The sequence below is a fragment of the Anoplopoma fimbria genome, chromosome 14, assembly GCF_027596085.1.
Source record: "Anoplopoma fimbria isolate UVic2021 breed Golden Eagle Sablefish chromosome 14, Afim_UVic_2022, whole genome shotgun sequence".
Lineage (NCBI taxonomy): Eukaryota > Metazoa > Chordata > Actinopteri > Perciformes > Anoplopomatidae > Anoplopoma > Anoplopoma fimbria.
Window position 1 is genome coordinate 16,118,574 of NC_072462.1, and position 16,980 is coordinate 16,135,553.

Sequence of the window (16,980 nt, forward strand, 5' to 3'; positions counted from 1 at the left end):
TCTGTGATGGTTTTATTTTAGTGTAACTATGCAGTTTATTAGATAACTTCCATAACTGTAGACAGTTAATTTGTTTGAGTGGAAGTATTGTCACTGTAAAAGCTACAGTAAATGGTTAGTTAACATTTTCTACCTCAATGACCGAAGAATCTCCATTGCAATGCCCGTATTGTACATGTTGTCACTGTATGTTCCTGTGGTTATGTATACAGCTTATTATGCGCTGGAACATAGCAGCACATTTATCGCTTTATGACGTTTTAAGTCCTGCCTTTCAGAATGCTGTGGAAATTTTACTGTCAAACTAGATAATTTGTCTGACTATGATCTTGCAGTACTGCCTATTTGAATTTCAGCTTATTCTATGTACAGCCATGCACTTAATGCTCTAAAGGAAGGGCACAGTATTCTGAGACCGGGCTAATAATTTGTGTACTCAAAGTCACAAGTCTCTTATAAACTGTGTGCATGAGAGACACAGTAATGGGACATGAGAGATATGAGGGAGAGAGTTTCACAAGCCAATATCACAGTTTCCTCCCACTGCTGCCATTAAAACACATCCATCCCAAAAAACACTTCTGATTCCCTAAAGCTGCTAGCGCAAGCATCTGTCGGAGGATTGTTGGGAGCCTCATCGTACTACAAGACCAGAGCTAAAGTTCGACAATGTCAGCTGGTTAAAGATTAAAGCTCTAATACAACTAAGGGAAGGAGGTGAGGGACAGTATGCGCCAACAATTTACTACATCAATATAATTCAGTCAGGTGCTGGTCGAATGCAGGCAATGTAAAATACTGAAAAGAGCTTTCAAAACTGAGCTCTGGATTCATTTAACTTTAGTATTAATCAAAACTATTTCTAGAATTTCTACCCATGTGAATCCATTATGTGGAGCAAATGTAAACAAATTTGTTTTTGTTTCAATTCAATTAATTTATTTGAATTTATCCACTCCCGTTCCAGTTGTTTCTCGTCTTATTCTAACTAGTGTTTCATGTACTCTCAATATGTGGTGTTCAGATGTTACAACTGGCTCTAAATGGGAATATTTTTACAATCAAATTGTAATTTTGATTTACCAAATGAATTGAGCTGCTCCACAATCTTTCCACTTACAAGTACCTTGAGTTGGGAATCACAGGTATTAAACAAGAGGAATCATACTTTAGAAATAAACAGGAGTCAAGCTTCAAGGAGAATAGTTTTATTTACGTAATGTGGACAAGCACGTTGGATAAATGGACGGGCCTGAAAGACATGAAGTGTCACTCAACGCCTCTCAGGCTTGAAATAGCTTAAGCTGCGGAGCACATGATTGCAGATGCAGGGTGAAGAGGTTCAGTCACCTTCTCTTTCCTCACTAACCGTTCAGACGACAAAATCAAAGGACATTAGCTTAGCATTTCGCCTGATTCTGGATTATTTTAAGCGAATGTTCCTGGAAAACCTACCTGATGCAACAAGATGTCTGCACATTCAGTCGTTTGTAATCTAAAAATACTACACATGCCACTTTAAAGTCTGTTGAGCTGTTTTCCCTTTGCAATAATCTCTCGTCCACCTTCCAACATGTCGGTGGTGTTTAAACTCTGCTATCAAACAATTCGGTTCAGAAGTCAAAGCGCTTGTGACTTGAATCACGTAGTCCAGGTGACCTTTCACTGTAACCAAAACAACCATAAACATTCAGCCATTTTGAAGGGGAAGCACAAACATGCCTTTTTTCTCCAAACCAGTAATTGACAGTGCATGATGCCTAGCACTGTGCTGCCTCTGAGAAGACATGTATACAGAGTCAGTTCTAAAACGAATCATCCAAAAATAAGGCTTTGTTATAAATAAAGATTTATTCATTTGGTTTCAGATAGCAAGATTTAAAAAGATCTATAATTCATGTCTTTGGAAACTTTTTTTTTTTAGTTCACATTGACCTTGGCACCTGGCGGCTGACCTCTTATCTCACTTGTCTTGTTTCTTTTTTGGACTCCTGACTCAGTGGCAGCAGTCAGACCAGCTTTAATTATAGCCACCACAGCATTCCTTCCCGACAGAATAAGGGGAGATAGACATGTGGGGGGCAAGTGTGAGCAGAATAGAAGAATATACAAAAATAGAGACCGGTTCGCGATGGTTCAAAATAGAGTTTTCACTATATTGGAATGGGGCGGCAAGCCATCCACATTACATCATTGTCTTGACATTTGTCTCTCTCTTTTCTAATGATAAGACAGAACAACAACCATGGGCCAGAAGCTGGAGAAGCTGTCGGAAAGGAATGAAGAGTCGCTTGATAACTCAGACTGGTCGGGGCAAACGGTAGAGACCGAACAGTCGGAGACGGCACAGCAAGATGAGAGCAGGGATCAGGGCGATGGCAGTTTTGTGACCCCTCAGGGTATTTGTTGGATTAGTGGGATCAGTGTCAGCGGGCCGTCCACTGGGCTCACAGTCACTTCTGCACGTACAGACCCCCAAACTGGGCAGCCAATCAGACCTTTAGGTCAAAAGGAGCACCCTCTGAACACCAGGGGAGAGTGGGTGGGAGGAGACAGGGAGAGCCGGAGTGTCGCTCGAACTTTAGAGGAGTCAAAAACTTCCCTGAGCCCTAAGAAGACAAGACAAACTTCAAACAGAAGACGAGGCTCTGAGAGTAAGACTGTGGTCTGTACTGAGACTACAGCTATGGAGGAGCAGGGAAATGGGAAGAAATCAGATCTTGGCCGTAGCAAGTTAGGTCGTGACATTCAAACCAGGAGTCCAACTCCCTCATTTAATCCCACTAATGAGGAGGACTTTGTGGTGCTCGAGAAGGATGAGACTTGGACGTCATCTGATGGGGACATCACTTTTGGCAAAAGGTTAAAGACAGAGAATCTTCAATCCCCTATTAAAAGAAGGGATGAGGAAGACGCCTCTGCTAGTGGCGTTAACCTTTCACAAACTTCCAGGAATGCCCCTCAAGAAAAAGGTAATGAGAAGAAAAGCAGCAGAAGATCAGACACACCTCCAGACACGACTGACGGTGTGGAAGCGCATGCTGAGAGTTCAGCCGAAGCCTGTTTTGAGAGGGAAATGGGTCAACATTTGGCTGAAGTGACAGGCAGCAGGTGTCGGCTAAAAGGAGACGGTCATGTTGGAGCTGTCCACGCTGGGACAACTGGGAGAGGAAGAGCGGAGAGGGAGGAAAACATGAACGACCACAGCAAGGGGCAAGTGTCTCACATTAGTAAGGAGCATCTGTCAACACAAAACAACAGCGGATTTGTGAAACGATCAAGAAAGAGCAGTGATGATTTAGAGGACATGATTGATGAAGAAAGCCACGATTCAGGATTTGTTGCACAAAAAACACAGCTAGGAGCGGATCAGTCTAATCAGAGCAGGTTTGCTGGTGCTGTCTCTACGAGGGCTAAAGCAGGTAGTTTGTGTACCAACAAAGAAGAGAGCAGAGTGTTCCGGAAAGGAGCTGACTCTCACCCCCCAAAAGCAGAACCCCCTAACTCTGAAACACCACTACTACATGACAATCCACCACTCTCATTGGAACAATGCGGTGTAATCCCTTGCCCTCCTCTTCTGCCAGGGAATGAAGGCTGTGATGGAAAGACACAGGTCGCGAGCTTAAAGAGGGAGAGCCAGCTTGTTTGCTTCTCTGCTGTCATCACCCCTCCACCTTTAACTTATCTGTTGCCTGAGAGAGACACATCCATTACGACACAACTCGGTACAAGCATGGAGAATTCACAAATGGTGCCATGTGATTCTAAAGATGAATCTATGCCAAAGGAAAAGCCAAAAGTTAAAGGTCCACCTCCGCCTGTCCCCAAGAAACCAAAAAACCCGTTTATAAAGCTCAAAACTGCACAATTAAGGTCTACTGATGTGCAAAGAAGAGGCAAAGATCATCTGCGTTCTGAGGAGAGGGTCAAGAGGAGACACACTTTTGATTTCTACAAAGATCTTTTGCGCAACACTCCGATTAATCAGGACATGTGCCTGCTGTGGGACGAAAGGGGCTCTTACACGGCGCCGACCAACATGAGGCGGCTGTCAGTTGACCTCAGTCCTTGGGAACAGCTTTCGCCTGGACACATGGATGATCATTACGGGGACATGATCGACTTTGACTACTGCGAGCGTATGGAAAACCTGTCTCCAACGGAAGACCCGCAAAACTTGGACATGTTGCAGAGACGAGTGTTCCTGGAGAGACGATCCAGATTCAAAAGCTCGCCTCCTCCTCCTCCTCCTCCTCCTGTAGCGAAAAAGCCCCCAAATCGTGTTTCCTCCACAGAGTCTCTTCAAACACCTGAGGTCACATCATACAATGAAATCCACAGACCAAAACCTGCTTATTCGGGGGAAAAAGAAATCCACCCTGAGCTCCTATCTGAAAGAGTTAGCAATGACAACCATGGTAACTATGGTAAGCGTAGAGACAACCAAAGTAGCGACAGGGATGCAGGAATCAACAGTGAGGTGGGTTCGTACAAGCCTGTGGCGAAAATCATCAAAGAAACTAATCAGATGCAGAGACATCAGGCCCGGGTCAAACCTGAGGGGGCCAAAGCTCTGGTTCGGGTGGCAGAGGAGGGTCCCAGTGTGAAAGTATCCCAAATGAAGAATGCCTTTGATGTCCCAAAGAAATCCAAAGAGAGACCACCGGAAGCTCAACAATTTCCAAAGAAAGGTAAGGTCTTTGGAATGTCAATGTTGGAGACATCGGTTCTGTCTTTTATTTATGGTTTATCAAAGCATTTAGACACACAAAAAGCACATGATGTTTGTTATATTAGGACGAGAGGGTACTTTCTAAACTGCATACCACAGACTGTCATGAGAAAAACACTTCCCTGTACATGAGAGGGATGGTTTATGTGAGTTAAAATACTTCTGCGTTTGTGTATGAAGCCAATTAACAACTCATTTTGTCAAATTAAATCAGGAAGATTTTAAGTAATAAGTGATATAAACAGTACACAGAAATCTGATTTAAAGATCTGCGTCAATATTTTTAATTATATATTAGCATGGCTCCCCTCAGCTCTAAGGAGATGTTTAGCCTCTATTAGCTCATCATTTTGATTTTACAGTTTCCTTCAAATCAGCTGATGTATTCATGCTCTGCCAGGGATGTACAAAACAGGGTCAAAGTCTTGTTAGTGGTTACACAACATTTTAACTTTTTAGCCTAATTTGATAAAGACTCTTCTTTTTCTACTCTGGTTTGGAGAGTAATTCAATATAAAACAAAGCAAGTTTTCCCAAAACAACATTTCACATGGTCTGAACTGTGACTCAGTATTATTTACATGATTATTGCATCGCTCATCCTGTTGTTTAATCAATCAGTTGACTAAATTCATTCTTTTATCTATGACTTGGTTGCTGGGTTTTAAATCTGGGTCCTGGTTGAGTGTAGTTGGTTCTCTTTGTGTTAACCTCAGATTCCTCCCACAGCCCAAACTACCATCTACCTTAATTATTCCTGTGGCAGTCTTGGAAACTGTCCATGATGTTTCCCCGCCTTCTGCCGATGCTAACTGTGAAACGCTCTAAACTCTCTGACCTTTTAGAAATAAGCAAGTAAGGAAAGAAGCAAATAAATTACTTATCCTTCTACATATCCCATTCATGATTTAAACAAGCTGTGAATGACCTCCTAAAATAAGTAATTTTGAACGCATTCATGAGTGATGAATGTGTCTTTGTGATAGCGATTCGCTAATTACTCAACATTTACCCAGAAACTCTGAGCTGTAGAAATATAATTGCAGACCAACTCACAAGGTCATCAACACATCACTGGTCAAAATAGTAAAAAGTCGATGTAAAAAAATGCCTACAGACACTAGGAGTCATACAAAAGCGGCTTCACTGGTTGAAAAAAAATAAAAGCACAACAATCCCAATTCAAGATCCTCTTACTAGTTTAAGATGTATCACATGGTCTTCTCAGTTGTCAGCTGTCAGTTGTAGTGGAGATGGATCCGATTTAGGGCTCATCTGTGTTGGCTTATAAACTAATTATGAAAGTTCTCCTTGACCTTGATGAAGACCTGGTGATGCGGCTGAAAAGAAGTTAGTAAGTTTCTCTTGAGTTGGGATTGTTTTGCAAAACGACTATTTCCAAGGTTAAGAATGCTCGTCTCACATTGATTTCACTCTCAAAGGACATATTCAGATTCCACCGACAGTTTTGACTTTGTAGGAAGGGCTAGATAATTAGGTATCAATAGTTAGCATCAAAAACACAATATAAAGAATTTCAGTCAACCCTGATGAGTGCAAATATGTTCTGTGAAAACATGAATGAAAAATGTGAAAAGATTCCCCTAAATGTGTGATGTGTGGGTACATTAAAGACTGTATTTTTTTTAATATATATATATATATATGTTTGAGCAGTGCAGGCTGGGTGGGTTGGATGGGACAGAGGGGGAGGAGAGGGACCATGACACAAAAGATGCTGCTGCAAGGAAAAAAACAACATTTTTGCATAGCTGAACAATAAAATGCATTCATTTGGTAGGTCTGCTTCAACAGACACGGACAGGATGTAGCGAGGAACCAAGCTTTCCTGCAGCCCCATCCCCATTCACAGCCTTAGGAAATCTTTTCATTTGCGCATGTGCCGTAGCCTCTCGTCAACGTACCCCCATTGAATTTAATAACTATGAGAGTAGACGTGTGCTAGTCTTCTGCAGGTGAGAAGCGGACAGGAGATGCTCTATTGGTCAGCCTGCATCTACAAACACTTAGAGATTTAAAACACATCTGCAAGCCGGGAGGGGACGGACACTAGACCACCGTCCTGCAGGATAAGGGCGCGCCTAAACTACCAGACTCATGTGTTGTGATTGATTACCCCCGTGCTTACGAAAATCTTGATTAGAGTTAGGAGGTAAGAAAGCCTTAAAAAAAAAAAGTCTCTTTTGCATTGTGTGTTTTGCATGTGATCTGTCTGTCCGGGTGGATGCAGCATCCATTTAGCTCGCCGGATGGGTTTTGAGAATGGGAGCAGCCAAAAAAAAAAAAAAAAAAACCCTGGGTGGAAATATCTGCACTTGCGTCAGCTGGCTGTGGTCCACCGCGGCTAGCAGCTAGCAGCTAGCAGCTAGGCGGCTAACAGCTAGCAGCTAGGTGGCTAACCTAGCCGGCTAGCTGATGGTTGGGATGCAAAACACACTGAGCGTCTCCTCGAGCATTCATGCACAGGGCACAGCTGCAGAGGCAAAGCTATCTGAAGCTATCTGAAGCTATCTGAAGCTCCTCCACAGCTTTAACAACCTGGTTTAAAATAAACTGCAAGCATGTTTTTTTAAATCCCTATTGAGTCAGATCACCATGTTCATATTTCATGTTATAGCTACTTGATTTACTGGGGAGGAGGGTTCACCGGGCTTTGTGTTAACATCAGCTAATGGTGGCTAGCAGCCATTGTTTAACGTTAGCACAGTGTGGTGTGTTTCCACCTGCATTGAATCATTTGGTTTATTCAGTATACACCTGCAAAAACGCACCATGCCAGTATTATCACAAGCTTAGGTTGAGTTAAAGTGATTGTGATTGCATTTTTTTTGGTTGTGTCCAGGCATTTAGTCCAGGCAGATAGGGAGGCCAGACTCCTGCAGGGCTGCTGGTTACATTCTTACACATATCAGATAAATGACTCTTTATCTTATACTCTTGGATGATAATATCATAGGATTAGTCTGTCTCTGCAGAAACAAGACAGTCCACCATCATGATGCTCAGTGATGCCCTGTGTGGCATGGAGCAACACACTGCATGTATGACATCAACTGAAGCCTGCAGGGGCTGAAGCAGCACATTTTGTCAGATGCACATTTGGAGTGAGTGTAGCTGCTCTTGAATGGAGCAGTGGCATTGGCTGAGGGAACACGCTGTGCTGCTCGGCCGTAAACTGTACAGTCCTTTGCTGTCCAGGCTCTATACTGCCCTGCAGCAACAGGATCACTGTTCACGGCTCTGTGACACGTTGTGCTGTGAATCGACTATATCCAGGGCGAGTATTTGATTCATAAAAAGGGTCATGTCTGGCAATCCACCTTAGAACTGTTAGTTTCTCTCAGGTGAAACATATACAGATGTACAGTGTGGGTGTGCTGTGTGTGTGTGTGTGTATATCTTTTAGGAAGAGGATACCATCCAAATTCAGATTATAAAACGTGTCATTTGATGTGACCTCACATTGGACTGTGATCGTTTAGAATTTGGCTGTTATGCCGATTGACTCTATACGGTTAAATAATTATTTGACTTCACAGTCTACACATTAACCGCGTAAGAATCATAAATCAACTCCATGTAAGAAACATTAAGATTTAGTGTAAATCAATCCCAATCACAAACCCTGTCCTTATTTGGCCTGAATGGATACGAGATCTAATCAGGGCAAATGTATACCTGTGTGGGTATATAATTGGTGAGTGGGGGGCTTTTAAGGATTTAATCTTATTTTGCTGAATTAAGGTTGTTGGATACTTTTTTTGTGTGAATACATTTGACCTGTCCTAAGCATCATTATAATGATTTCAAAAACAAAACTAAGCATTTGTAGAAAATCATTCATAAATATTAATCCCGACCTTGAGTTACACAAATACAGGTCTTATTAAAATAAACATCTAAAATCTGAAAAACAAAGCTATTTTTAAATGTCCGCTTTAAATCAGAGATAATAATTGTATTCTGCCGATGCAAGATTTGTTCAGTCTATGCAAAACTGCAAAAAAGGCTCCAATGTTGCTGAGTAAGATTTTGGAAAAAGAGCTGTGATTCAACTTTTCCATTTTCAAAATCCATGACTGCATGTGAAGAAGTAGGTGGTTTAGATAACTACAGAAAAATCCTGCAGCCTGTATAGCTGCTCAGTATGTCGCTTCAGACTGGCAGCTTAATTACTGCCCTGAGACACTATATTTTCAACATAATTACAAAGCAAAGGAATAACACTAAAATCATGGAAAATCTCTGTCCCACCTATCAAAGACAAGTTTTTTGGAACATCCATCATGTTTGGTTTTCATGTTTTGGCTGCGGATTAGACCAAACCGTTCACGAAGTTGTCAAAATGCCAATAGTGGAATTTGCTGTGAAAACAATTGTCTCGTACTGATGAATGACTTCCCTTGAAGCTGAAAGTATTAATGAGAGTTAAATAAGAAACAGGAAGAGCGGTACAAGCTTGAGGCTGCACTGGGCCAAAATACGTGTATGATCATTAAATGCCGATCAACCATTAGGATAATTTCCGGAATCATGGAGCAGCAAAAGGCCATGTAGTAAAAAATAAAACCTCACCGCAGGGCGTTTTTTTATAAATGCGTACTTTTTTTATACAATACTATTAGTTAACCTTAAAACGTGTGGTTCAATGTCTTACCCCAAAAACATTAAATGGCAATTCTGTCTTCTTTCTACTTCAATTTTGTTGTGTTTTCTTTTGGATAAAAAAAACCTTGTCTAGTTGCAGTAAAATGAGAGCTATCCAGTTTATTTCTGTCCTGTAAAATTCTGAAATACATAAACACAATACATTGATTTAATGGATTTTTAATCAAGAAGTCCCCTTTTTACCTTTTCTTATCGACAATATCTAGGCTATATATTGTGAACTTCTATTTATCCACTAATTACATGTTAAATGTTGTGTAATATTTGTTTTAGATGATATAACCATTTGTCCAATTTTTAACTTGATTTACAATAATTGATATTCATTATGTTCTTGTTAATGGCCGACACATACAGTCCTTGGCTTTATTTTGTCATTATATGTTAGATTAGATATCTGTTATACTTGTTAATGGTTGTCAGTCTCACAGGTTTGGGAAATTACACTAAGATGAGGTAAACACAGGTGGATTAAAAAGAAAAACCTGTCTCATGTACAGTTTTCCTCAAATGTTTGCCAGTAAGTAGAGCTGATTTATGTCCTTCAAAGGCACAGGAACAAACTCAGTCACAGCTCATACGCATAATCTCAGATCAGACGGACTGTGCTGGCAGTAAACCAAACCCAAAGACTTCCTCTGCATGCTCAAATTTGACAGAATGGTGCTCATTTTCATATTTTATAACATCAGTATCCTGTGGGGAAATAGACACTTTTCTGTAGCCTTATTACATTTTCTTTAATGTCAGAATTACTTTGGTTAGGCACATTTCTGGCCAAAACAAATTCTTTATGTGCTATTATTTCTTTTAACAGATATGTTGCGGCGAGTTGTGCGACAGAGCAAGTTCCGGCATGTCTTCGGTCAGGCTGTGAGGAACGACCAGTGCTATGATGACATCCGCGTGTCCCGGGTCACATGGGACAGCTCCTTCTGTGCCGTCAACCCCAAATTTGTCGCCATCATCATAGACGCCAGTGGGGGAGGAGCCTTTCTCGTACTTCCTCTACAAAAGGTGAGCGGCGCCTTGCATCACTTTCTCATTTCCTTCAAGGGTTTTCAAAATATCTTTTGATGGTTCTTCACGGTCAAGCTGCGAGGTCCATGTTCATATGAAGTGTTTCAAAAATAGTTTAAATGGTCGGGCGTCAAGGGATGGTGTATTTTCAAATCCTTCACATAGCGGCTTTAACTGTCTGTTAAACGCTGCATGACACTGGCAACTGAAGACCAAAATTGGACACAGAAGTTGTAAGGCACACCCAGAGAGACAAGGGTTACACTGTAACAGTACACTGTATCATAATATAGCATGTGGAGCATGTAGCAAATCAATCCTACAGGCTTCTCGGTCAGCAGACCTTCAGCACGCTGCTGCTGTGACCCTGACCGGTCGTTCCCCGAGGCTCATATCTATAGTAAAAAACATAGATAATCAATGTTTAAATCTGCCTGGTAATAAAGGCATGCATTGTGTATCTTGTAACAGTTGGCTCGTTGAACACATGATACTCACAGAGGGGATGGGTGCTGCATTATTTCAGGCCACTGGGTTAAGGGAGTTTTATTCACTGTATAATGTTCTGTGACTTTTTGGTATATAATTATCAGATGTACAACCACGACGACAATGGATGAGGTCATACCACTAAAATGGGATCATAACCGGCCCAGAGCATCAGACATATTCATGACACTAAGCCATCTGCTTTTGTTGGTTAGCTGGTGAATTTGAGGATTTGCTGCTGACGCCACAAATAAATACAATCTTTGGAAAATACTGGTTGACATATTAGGTATTGAATGTTGTTTGATATTAAATAACCAGCTTTTATTTGACTTCCGAGTGTATTTTGTGAAAATGTACAATAACTACCCTAGCTCTCTGTTTTTAGCCCAGCATGAGGACAGATGTGTGTTGAAGTTACTATGTGATGGTCATACAAAAGTGTGAAATAGTTTTGTAATCATGCAAAGGACTGATGATAACTTGGACAGGATAGTTAAATCAGCCCTGTTAGTCAGTCATTTTCATATTTCTCTGACAGATATAATCTTACAGGAGCATGTGGTTCACACTCTTTGTAACAAAGTTGTCTTCTGTCTCCCAGTCTGGCCGTATAGACAAGGTTTACCCTACAGTATGTGGTCACACGGGCCCAGTGTTGGACATCGACTGGTGTCCTCATAATGACCTTGTCATTGCTAGCGGCTCAGAGGACTGCACGATCATGGTAAGAACATGCCTAATCTCTCTGATCCACATGACCTTCAATATTTTGTTCCTTGTTTATTATGTGTTTTAACAGAGAAGCAATTATAAATACTTAAATAACAGATTACATTACACTTTACCCACTGCAACGTTTGATTTTAGATCTAGAAGATGCAAATGATGGGCCTATCTTATAGAAAATATATTATTATTTTCTATTTTATTTATATACTGTAATCTACTACATTTTTGAAGCTTATGATGTAAAGAAAATTTAGCTGGAATCTTTCTGTGCATGTGACAAAACAGACTTGTCAAGTTAGACAAAGTCATACTGTCTGTATTAACAGCTTTATGTTACTGTCATTAGTCTACTATTCAGTATTGGTACTGAAAAATGATTTTAGGGGACAGATTGCATCTGTGTAATGTCTGGTATGTAACCGTTTTTTTTACTTTCTGACTCAGGTTTGGCAGATCCCTGAGAACGGGCTGGTGACTCCTCTCTCAGAGCCCGTGGTCGTGTTAGAGGGCCACTCCAAGAGGGTCGGCATCGTGTCTTGGCATCCCACCGCTCGCAACGTTCTCCTCAGCGCAGGTAACTTTTGACTGAAGCCTGTGGTACACACCCCTTGCCCTCAAACTGCAAATATCTGTTTAGGTAATTGTCTGCCATTTTTTCCACTGTGCACAGCTGAAGTCCAGATCTGACCGATTATCTCACAGGCCGCCTTCTGTCATGTTGCTTTGTGTGATGTAAAGGGCTTAAAATAAACTTGGACACAGAGGTGTGTGTAGTCAGGCTGTGCTGCATGTGTCCATTTAAGGGTGTGACAACCAGATCATCATTTGGAATGTGGGCACGGGAGAGGCCATGATCAACCTGGAGGACATGCACCCCGATGTTATCTTTAGTGTCAGCTGGAACCGCAACGGCAGCCTGCTGTGCACCGCCTGCAAGGACAAGAAGGTCCGTGTCATCGACCCCCGTAAAAGAAAGATTGTTGCGGTAAGTGGAAACGCTGCGGGGATTTGGGGTTTGGATGCTTCTCGTGTGGAATGATCTTTCCCAGAATCCCCCACCGAGCTTGTTTACTCAAAGCACCTACAAACATGGCATGCCCAATCTGACAAGTGTGTTTCTGTTTTTAGGAGAAGGACAAAGCTCACGAGGGAGCTCGACCAATGAGAGCCATCTTTTTAGCGAATGGAAACATCTTCACCACTGGATTCAGCCGCATGAGCGAACGCCAGCTGGCTCTGTGGAAAGCTGTACGTCACCGGAGTGAATCTCACTCAATCCTTAACACACTGATTGACCACATATAAACTTGCTTTGTGAAGCTTCCTGCCTGTTTATAAAAGTCCAAATATTGTGGTTTCCATCATATTTTCCTGTGCTGCCTGAATGTGAAATGAGGATTGTTTTTTTTCCTTTCAAAATTAAAATATTCATTACACCACAACTCCAGGTGGGGGCGTTAAATTCAAAGAGATTTTACTTCTCCAGATCTAATTTAAAACAGTCCTTTTTTATTTATTGGCAGAAAATGATTTTTATCTGTTCATTATTGGCTTTAGATTAGATATTTGCCATTCAACTCCACAAGTTAGTGCTGCTTACTTATACTTATTTTTGTGTTTCCAGGACAACATGGACGAGCCAATATGTGTTCAAGAGATGGACTCTAGTAATGGAGTTCTGCTGCCCTTCTATGACCCCGACACCAACGTAGTCTACCTGTGTGGAAAGGTGAGGCAGCCTTTGAAAATAAATTCCAGTTTCCGTTTACCATTTCTGATAAATTTCTTCCCAAACTGACTCTGAGCTGTGACTGTGTTTGTTCTCAGGGTGACAGCAGCATTCGGTACTTTGAGATCACTGATGAGGCTCCGTTCGTTCACTACCTCAGCACCTTTACCACCAAGGAGCCCCAGAGAGGCATGGGATACATGCCCAAAAGAGGCCTGGATGTCAACAAATGTGAAATTGCAAGGTATTGCAGTAATTATGTTTTTTTCTTTTTACTTTTGTTCAGTTAGTTTGTGGAGCTAACATTCTGTATACGCACAGTATTTTTAAACATTGCAGAATTCGTCTCAAAAATACAGCTTAAACCATTTTTTTTTTTTTAGATATCATGTCTTCATGCACCAAACCTTGCTGCAAGAGAGACATCACTAAGACTGCAACTAATGTTTTTTCCTTATCCATTAATCTACACATTTTTCTCAGTTAGTCGTTTGGTCTATAAAATGTCAGAAGAAAGTAGACAATCAGGATTTCCCAAAGCTCATTAACATAATTAAATGTCTTGTTTTGTGCAACCAACAGTTCAAAACCAAGTTTGGTATCATAGAAGATTCTGAAAACCGGCAAATATTAACATTTTAGAAGCTGGAACCAGAGAATTTGGGGCATTTTTGCATAAAAAAGGAAAAAACAATTAAGCTACGATCAGTTGTTGCTTATTTATATTCTGTAATTAATCAACTAATTGTTTCAGCTCTTGACGTCACTATAGTTTCATGTAAAAATGTTCATTTGACTTAAATAGAAGAAAGAATAGGTACAGAGCTAATATAGGTAAATTAAAAGTAAGTTCACCCCCTATTTTCACACATTATGGATTTTTTTGTTTTACTCATTGCTGAAAATATTTTAAATAAACAGATAATTCAAACAAATAAATAATTTGCCTTACCAATATTATAATTTAGTTAATTTAAAATGTAGTAGTATTTTTATACTTTTTATACTCTAACTGTAACTGAGTCTCTGTTTTAATGTTAATGTGTTTTTCCTGTTGCAGTAAACTGTTTTGCTGTGTATGACATTGATCACCTATTTTCAATCCTCTCTTTAGGTTTTACAAATTGCACGAGAGAAAATGTGAACCAATCATCATGACAGTACCGCGTAAGGTATGTGTGTGTTTATATCAAGTCATAAATATGTTGTTGCTTTATAGACCATGTGCTTTTCCTCTTGCTGTCCTCTCCATATGACCTGTCCTCTGTCCTCTCCACCAGTCGGATCTGTTCCAGGACGACCTGTATCCCGACACAGCCGGCCCTGATCCCGCCCTGGAGGCGGAGGAGTGGTTCGCTGGGAAGAACGGAGGCCCCATCCTGATCTCACTCAAAGATGGCTACGTCTCAACGAAGACCCGCGATCTGAAAGTGGTCAAGACGAACGTCCTGGAAACCAAGGCCGCAATAAAAGCAGAAAACATCCCGACTGTCAAGAAGCACGCTTCTCCACAGCCTCCAAGAGTGAGTGTCAAACTACCCAGTTTGTTTCTTTTTCAACTCTAGATTTATTTTTGTTTACAACTAGGTTCCTATAACAGACTATTATTACTGTTTCCTCTAATTAAAATCTTTTCACTTTTCAAACTGAGCATTAATTTGCTGACATTTGAACTCCTCCGCTCACAGTAATTATTATGTTTGGAACAATTTAGAAAAAGTTAAGGATCAGCACATACTTTGGTATTTGGGTCATGATTCAGTGGAACAGCAAAGGGAAATGTTAACAGCTGGAGGACTTCATTGCCTGTAAAATCAGTGCTTGTTTTGCCTTGAGAATAGGTTTTGAAGTATATAGGATACGAAGGAAACACTTGAAACTTAAGCATCCTGTTGAAAGCCAAATGTGACGACTAAAGAACTCAGTGGAGCTAATTTTCTCTCTGTTTTTGACCAGAAAACGGACCAGAAAATGGAAGATAAACTGGAAGAGGTACTCCGAGAGTTCAAGTCACTCAGGGACCGTGTCATCCTCCAAGACCGTCGAATCGCCAGACTGGAAGAGCAAGTATCCAAGGTTACCATGTAAGTTGCGGCCCCGCTTCCCGGGACGGTTGGTTGTTTTGGTAAAATCGAACGGACGGGGTCAGCCACAGCCAAATTCTCAAGATTCGGCTTCATTGAGCTTGGCGTCGTCCTGCGATGAGACCAAGCCCTACATTCCAAGATGAACTTATTTTTTCCTCATCAAGTCTCCCGTTTCACACTTTGCCCCGAACCACAGAGAAAAGGAAAAACTCTCGCAGCTCATGTTCACATTTGAAGAAAAGACATTTTTGTTGAAGGAAAAAGTCTTAACCTTTTTTTTTTTCTTTTTTTAATTGTGGTAAAACATTCTTATGTGAAGTTTGTACTTACTACTCAAAAACTGTATGTAGCATCAGTATTTCCATTGTTATTTTATGTGTTGCCAAATATGAATTGTGTGCCGTTTCATGCACTGCTTTTACATTTATTTTCTCTCCTGTTGTACATTCCAGTCACAACCTGGTAGATTGTTTTAGTCAAGCTGGAATTATTATTTTTTTTAAACAATAGCTGTTGAACTGTTTTTTTTCCTACCACCAGTTTGCTTTTTGATAACCATCAGATTTATGAATGTGGAAAAATTCCTTTTTAAGCGTTTTGTTCCTGGTCTTCTGGGCTTGAAATTTAACATTGGGTTTTATTGGGGAGGGTGGGGTGGGGGGGTGCATCTCTCTGGTGTAAATGTTGTGCAAATGTAGTGGTGCCTCTTGTCACTGTTAAGGGTCAACCTGAAGTCGCCCTCTCCAGTGCATATTTGGTGTTGGGAAGGGACCACTCACCCAGCTTGTGTCTCACTGAACCCCTGACAAACAGTTCTGTGCACATAATAAAGACTTTACACACGAAAACCTCTACTTTCTTTTCATTTCTTTATATTTATTTGGCTGTTATCAATCTCTATCCCTGCAGGTTGAGTGTCAGTGGGAGTTGATATTCTGTCAATTGGATAATTGTTTCAGCTCTAACTCAGTCCCAAAGCCTTCAAACTTGTCAGGTGTTTCTTCTTTTCATACCTGACAATGGTGCTAAAGCAGTACTTGTGAGGTTATTCAAATGTTGATCCGATGACTCTGGCTCCCCCTAGTTCAGTTTTTATGATATATTCTCCCAGCTTTTTATTGAATTTATTTTCCTCCTCATATTGTCACATTTGAATGCCTCCACACCGGCGACCGCTGTGGCCGGAGGCATGGTGTATTCATAGGTGCAGGTTTGTGCATCTGAGCTTGCCCCAAATAAGCCCACAGCCACCGCTCACCACTGCTCTCATATGTCGGTTACAGCTGATAATGCTGTCTCGACCCAAAGCGTAGTCGCGGAAGTGTAGCACCCTCCCTCCGTTTTCACCTCAACTAAACACTGTTAGCTCTGGCAGGGCGTTCGCCTTAGTTTGCGCTGTTAGCATTGTTAGCTGCAAGCTGCCGGCTTGCTCACAACATGTTGAGAGCCGTTGAGAGGCAATCAACATTTTTCTCAATCTCAGATGATGTAGATTTCAA

At 41.1% G+C, this 16,980-nt stretch overlaps 1 protein-coding gene across 1 annotated transcript; it reads left to right on the forward strand.

The window, feature by feature from the left end:
* Positions 1–6,573: 6,573 nt before the first annotated feature.
* coro1cb (coronin, actin binding protein, 1Cb) lies at positions 6,574–16,321 on the forward strand. The gene is made up of 11 exons (XM_054612690.1): positions 6,574–6,908; positions 10,242–10,441; positions 11,538–11,660; positions 12,110–12,239; positions 12,469–12,650; positions 12,794–12,913; positions 13,290–13,394; positions 13,493–13,638; positions 14,509–14,566; positions 14,675–14,917; positions 15,351–16,321. The coding sequence occupies exons 2-11, from the start codon at positions 10,244–10,246 to the stop codon at positions 15,480–15,482; spliced, it is 1,437 nt and encodes a 478-aa protein (XP_054468665.1). The 5' UTR covers positions 6,574–6,908; positions 10,242–10,243; the 3' UTR covers positions 15,483–16,321.
* The last annotated feature ends 659 nt before the right edge of the window (positions 16,322–16,980 follow it).